Raw genomic sequence first — 6,868 nt, forward strand, 5'->3', positions numbered from 1 at the left:
TGAATCCTGAGGAGTTCTTCAACATGAAGCACTCTGCTACTCGTAATGTTATTGAGAGGTGTTTTGGGCTACTCAAGATTAGGTGGGCAATACTAAGAACTGCTTCGTACTACCCAATCAAGACCCAGGGTCGTATTATTACTGTATGTTGCCTTCTCCACAACCTCATCAGACGTGAAATGCCAGTGGATCCATTTGAGTTCGAGTTAAATAACACTCCTATACCTCAACCTGATTTAGGAGAAGAGTTCATCAATACAGTAGAGCCATCAAATCAATGGAGTGATTGGAGGGATACATTGGCAAACATAATGTTTAATGAATGGCAAGCAAATAGAGGAGTTGGTGGAAATCCTCCGTAGTTGAGATAGTTTATTTAAAAATTTTATTTGTAATGATGAGAATCTTGTCTATTTTCATAATTGAAAAATATGTAATGAGAATCTTACGTAGTTGAGATGGATTTATTTTTCAAGCTAATCAATTTTATTTGTTTTAATCTTTATTTCATGGAGAACCATTTGTTGCTTTCATGATTGCATAATAATATCTATATTTTAGGTAGATTGAGTAGTTGTTTAATATCAAGAGTGCTTTTATATATATATATATATAGTTCATGCACACTTTTCAATCATATTTTTACCTTGTCTTCCATACTTGTATTTTGTATATTAGAATGAGCTATTAAATCAATAATATGTGTTGTACATCATTATTATAGGCATGGATAGTGTTGCTACCAGTCGTTCTCGAAAGAAAAGTAAGGGGAAGGCAGATGCTGGTTCAATTGGGAGTCATAGGATTTGGACGAAGAGGGAGGAGTTGTTTCTCATAAGTGCAATTAGAGATTTGTGTAATAATCCTAAATGGAAGATTGACAATGGGCAATTTAAGTCGGGGTTTTATGGCAAACTTGAGAAGAGAATTGTCATGCCTTTTCCTGGAAGTGACCTTCGTGCTTGTCCTCACATTGAGTCAAAGATAAAAATTTAGAGGAAACACTATGGCCTTTTGTATGAAATGACTAAGCTTAGCGGGTTTGGATGGAATGACACTGAGAAGATGGTTCTTGTTGACAGTGATGATGTTTGGGAAAACTTTGTTCGGGTAAGTTTTTTTCTTCTATTTTTTAGTGTTCATCTCATCATAATTACTAGATATCCTATTCATCTTCATTTCAATTTTATCTCATTTAGCATACTTGAATGTCCGTTCTTTCTTTTGAACTTGTATAGAGACAACCAAGTGCAAGTTCTATGCGAAACAAGTCATTTCCATATTATGAAGATTGGCTTGTTCTCTTTGGCAAAGACAGAGCCACTGGTGAGTTAGCTGAAGATCCTGCAGATGCAGTTGAAGCAATTGCTGTGGAGGAAGCCATGGGGGAGAAGGGTGATGGTTCTCCAGCTAAGCAATTCAATGTTGCTGACTTCGAGTGTTCAATGTCTACAAATGGAAATGCATCCAACTCTTCTACCTTTAGCAAGGGAGGAACAAAAAGGGCCAGGACTACTGAAGGAATCGCAAGTAATATTGCTACAATGACAGAGACACTTGGCTCTTTTTTGGACAAAACAGACACTAGATTGGGTGAGATTGTTAAAAGGATTGGATATCAACATGACTTATCCCAAGCTAGGAGGAGTGTCAATGCTGAACTTCTGAAGCTCCCCCTTACATCAACTCAAAGGTTGATAGCAGGTTCTCTCATTGTCAAAGATGCTCAGCGAGTTGACTTCTTTTTCAGTCTTTCCGATGCCGACAAATTAGAGTGGGTATGTCTTTTGTTGGGAGGGCACGTATGAGTACACATGTTGGGGATCGTGGTTTATTCGACACAATAGAATATATAATAGTATTTGATAATGTGGGAATTTAGTTGTGTAGAAGATATTGGAGACGCTATATTTCTAGCTTACACACATCACTGTTCTACAAACTATTGTGAACATTGCTTTTCTTAGTTTAATATTGAATTGGTGGATCAAAAAAACAAAAAACATAATTTGTTACGTGTGGTCTTGATGGGTGAATCAAACATAATCTGTGTTTAGACAAATCTATGTTCAAACATAATTTTGCATGTGTACTTTTAGGCCATGTTTGCATGTGTTTAATTACCATTTTGTGTGGGTGGGTGGGTTGGTGGTGGTCATGTTTGGTTTGGTTTTTATGAACTTGTTTTAAAATTAATTTGGTGAAAGAAATTTTAAAAAAAAATTAAAACACTTATTATTAAATCTATATAATTTTATATTTTAGAAGGCCAAAAATAATTTTTATAAATTTTAAAATATTTTTTTTATATTTATTTTATCAAATTAGTTTTTATATATATTTTAAAAAAAATTAAAAAACAAACCAAACATGGCCTTTGTATTTTGTATTTTAATTTTACTTTTATTTATTTATTTATAATTTTTTTCAAAATCACATTTATGAAGAAATTTTGATAAAGTAAAAATTATGAAAAAACATTGATGGAGGGTAAAATTGGAAAAGAAAATAAATATAATTGTAATCCTACATTCATAAGTTTCTTATCCCATGCAAATCAAACAATGAACAAGAGGATAATTTATCCTACTAATCCAATTAAATAATTTATACCACAATAATTTAATAAGATTATTAATACTTCACTGTTAGTGTTGTTAGTATTGTGAAATCAATCATGGCCAAAAAGTGTATAACGGTATAACGCTCTTGCCTGCTTGCTTTCTAACGTTTTCCAATAGACAAATGGAACCGCTTGGTTGTCTACCAGAAGAATTCTACTCCTTCCTCATCGAAGTAGCTATGCATCCTCCTAGAAATTTCCAACATCGGTGCTTCATATCGTTGTTGTGCTGGACGTCTGTGCTGACCTCTTCATCAAATCGTGCCACTTGTACCGCTGCTGTCGAGGCGGTGGCTTCTCACCCAGGCTTGTTCCTGAAGTCCTAAGCTATTAAGAGGTGTAAATTGTTCAATTTCATTGCTGCAAAATCACTATCAGTTTTATCAAAGAAACAGAAAAGGTATGCTCATTTTTCAGTTGTTGTTAAATGTGAAACATATATTCATTCTTCCATTGTCACTATTGTTGTTGTTGGCAGTGTATTTGTTGCTATTTTTTTGGTCTATGCTTGTAACTGTTGTTGTTTTTCATTCTCTTCCTCTTGTCTATTGTGCAATTATTTCTAACTTGTTTATTTCGAGCTCTGCTCTTGTTCCTCACAACTGTTTAATGGAGTGCCCACCATGTGCTCGACCATATGCCGAAATGAAACACACACATAAATTGACAATTAGAATGTGAAACTTTTTATCTACCATGTACTTGACCATATGCTTAAACGAATAAACACACCGAAATTGACAATCATAATGTGAAATTATTTTCCCAAATTAAAAATAATAAATAATAAATAATAACAACGTATGATTCACCAAATGTTGGGGAAAACTTTGGGTGTACATAGACAGCACTATTTTTTTTTTTCTTTTGTTTGTCTACTTGGCCTTTGGCCTTGATTGCACTAAAAACACAAATTAAAATAAAATAATGTGCTTCTAAACAATTAAACTTACTGACTTCATAGTGATGAAAGCTAAAATTCCAAGTATAATAACATACATATCTAATTCAAGCAAATGAGAGAGTTTTTGTTAAAGGTTTCGTGAGCTTTAGCTTTTGCATTTTTGCCCATAATTTCAGGTTTCTTTTCGGGGATGATTACACTTTACCCCAGATGGCAATCTCTTTTATCCTTTTCATTTGAATTTCATACACTTGTGAGCTTGATAAATGATCTTTAGTTCTTTCCTTTTGCTTCTAAGCTTTTGATGATAATTATACTCTTTTTATGATTTTTAAATTTATAGTTGTTCATACTAAACAGCCATAAACTGGACGCAGGAGCAACCTCCAAAAGTAAATATTCATTAAACACACAGTAATCTTATAATTAAATAATTTGTTTTTCTTAAACGTTGGGATTGATATCTTCATGTAATTTTGTGTAATTAAAAAGTACAATAAAATTTGAGATGGTTGAGGTTGGGGTGATTTGGCTTCTCTAGGAATTTTTTCATACTTCTAATGTGGACCCTCTTTTGGGATGGATGGATGGATAGATGATCATGAATCGTAAGCATGGTAGGATCTGTGCAAAGTGTTAGGGACTCTTGTGATGTGGTGAACAAAATTCTCCTGATTTCATCCAAGAAAGAGGATTGTGAATTGCCCATTGGGCTGCCCCTTTGTTCTTCTTGTTCTTTCTTTTCTTTGATGCAAAAAACCAAACAGGTAATAGCAAAAGTCACATCCCCTTTCATCTAATAAAATCAATGTAATTTACCCATAAAAATTGTGTAACTACTCAGTTCATCCTCACCAAAATTAAATGAAACAATTCTCAGCATACCTCACCTAATTCATAAACCAAACATCACTTCCTCTTCATTTTTTACCACATCACTCCATCCAAACAGAGAGTAAGATTCACGGAACAAAATTTCATTATAACTAATTACAAATTGAGAAGCAATAGGAACCTAAAATTTATACTGGAAACTGGAAGCACAATGGGGGAGCAGTAGCAGTGTGGCAGAGCAATTGAGATTACAAATCCCATTTAGCCATTAAAGGATATTAATGTGACCAAATGAACAAAGATCTACTGGATACATGAAATTCAGATCTTTAACAGAATCAACATTTGACTTAAAACTAAACAAGGAGTGAAGAAGAAGAAGAATAACCCCAAAACACAACATAAAATTGCAATAAAAGATTAAGATTGTGTTTGGACAGATGGATTTTAACTGTATTGAGCTCTAACTTTATAAAAAGATAAGAGAGTTGGTTATTATGGATAAATTATGAACTTTAAGGGGAAATATAGAGTAAATTAAGAAGAGAATTATAATACTAATATTGTACATTGTGATGTATCTTATTCTTAGCCAATGTAAAAAATTATTGTCAAATTTCCATAAGCCAAGCATAGCAAGGCATGCGTGTGGACACAAAGATGATGGTATTATTATTAATGTTTTCTTGAAGAATTTGTGTTCATTTAAGTATGTTATTCCCAAGCGCAGGGTCAATACATTTGGTCACTGATTTAAAGAGGAAGCTTGGACACTATTAGACCTGTCGGAGGCTCGGGCTTAGTTTTGAAGTTATTCCTTTTTCTTTTTTTTAATTCCACATATAGTTTCTATATAAAGTACATTTTGAGAAAAAAATTTAGTCATTTTTTATAACTGCAGCTTTTTTAATATATTCATTGAAGCCCTTTAAAAAAATTAGGAGAAATTAGGTAGTTTGGAGACGTAAGAAGAAGATCAGAGGGTTTTTTTTTTTTTTTTTCTCTGGTGATTGGGAAGCTATTGGTGGTGACGGTACTGCTTAGTTTTTCAGCCATGGGTGATCTTAAAATGTGTAGTTAAAGAATATGTGACCTGTGTAGAGGAAGTTGTTGCCAGAGTAAGTGGAGGACAAATTGGGTAGTTTGGAGGTCCATTTATTATTATTTTCTCTTTTTCTGGTTTCACATTTGGCTAACTGTATAAAAGAGTGATGATACTTATTTCAAAATAATGAATTTGGAAGACATTGTAGCGGCCAATTGAAGCTACATCTTTCAACTTTGATGTCGTTTGTGGGGCTAGAGTTGGGATAGGTATGTTGTTATTGACATTAATTACTACCCAACATATGCAGAGATGCCATCATATGAACAATGTGTGTCGATGAGTTATCCCCCTTTTGGCTATCGTAATGTTATTGTCTCTTATCAAAAGAACAAAACTAACACGTGAGGTTGTTTTGTCAGCTTTTCTTGCTAGATATCTGAAACAAGAAAGCTTCAGATTTCGATTGCTGGCTACTGATCGAGCATAAGAAATAAGTGAGGCAGGATGATGGGGCAATTTATTATTGTAACCAATTAGGAATGAGGAAAAGGAGAACCCCATTCAAGTTTGAGTATTTGAATCAAATGGGCAATTTATTATTGTAACCAATTAGGAATGAGGAAAAGGAGAACCCCATTCAAGTCTGAGTATTTGAATCAAATACACATTAGAATGTCTTAACTTGTTGGTTCATTGGCTGACTGAGTTCAATTAGTGAAATTTACCCAAATAGCGATCATTCTCTTGGTTTATGGATTGAAGCAGTCTGTTTGCTTTTGACAGTATTACATGGTTTTTATTGTTGTTTTGATTATGCATACGCATATTAGTTTGTGCCATGGAGATTGTACTTCTAAAATTTTCAGAAATTGTTATGACAGTTAGTTTGTCCTCTCACTTCTTAGGCATTCATATTTCCTTACAGATTATGCCTCTAAGTACTTTTAGCAATTTTAAGTAATGACGTTTTTCCAATTTCTTTATATTTTCATGTTAAATTTTCTTCCACCGTATGTACTTTGGGTTTATGTTCAGTTTCCCTTGAACGAGCTAACTGATTAAGAAGTGATCTTACCACAATGAAGTAGTGAATTTAAGAATTTAGCATAATTTTTATGTTAATACTAACAATTGATTTGCTAGAAAGTCATTTGCGTTAGACACTTGTCAAAAAGAAAAAAAAATATGTTGAAAGTATATTTGAAGTATTTTGGGTTAGCAATTGGGCTGCATGGATTGATGTATTTTGTTGGAGTTTAACAAACAATTGGAAGTAAATATATTGAAAGTACCAAACAATTATTGTCTGTGTGTTTCCTTGAGTTGACCCTGATTTTTTGAGCATCTTCTAAGTTGACCTAGAGCCTGGTGGTATGCTTGCTTAGATTTGGGCTTCTTTCAGTCATGTCGGCTAGGTCTGCGATATTTTGTACAGTATTCTTTTGTTTATCTCTTGATG

General features: G+C 33.4%; 1 protein-coding gene across 1 annotated transcript; it reads left to right on the top strand.

Annotated features, from left to right (window-relative positions):
- Nucleotides 1-920: 920 nt before the first annotated feature.
- LOC145804197 (uncharacterized) lies at nucleotides 921-1,925 on the top strand. The gene is made up of 2 exons (XM_082897933.1): nucleotides 921-1,110; nucleotides 1,239-1,925. The coding sequence occupies exons 1-2, from the start codon at nucleotides 1,024-1,026 to the stop codon at nucleotides 1,806-1,808; spliced, it is 657 nt and encodes a 218-aa protein (XP_082754059.1). The 5' UTR covers nucleotides 921-1,023; the 3' UTR covers nucleotides 1,809-1,925.
- Nucleotides 1,926-6,868: the final 4,943 nt, after the last annotated feature.

This window comes from Camellia sinensis, chromosome 12 (genome assembly GCF_055761805.1).
Source record: "Camellia sinensis isolate YWXY chromosome 12, ASM5576180v1, whole genome shotgun sequence".
Classification (NCBI taxonomy): domain Eukaryota; kingdom Viridiplantae; phylum Streptophyta; class Magnoliopsida; order Ericales; family Theaceae; genus Camellia; species Camellia sinensis.

Coding starts and splice junctions, on each gene's coding strand:
- LOC145804197 (XM_082897933.1), top strand. CDS start 1,024: ATGACTAAGCTTAGCGGGTTTGGATGGAATGACACTGAGAAGATGGTT. Junction 1,111..1,238: donor TTTGGGAAAACTTTGTTCGG/GTAAGTTTTTTT, acceptor GAACTTGTATAG/AGACAACCAAGTGCAAGTTC.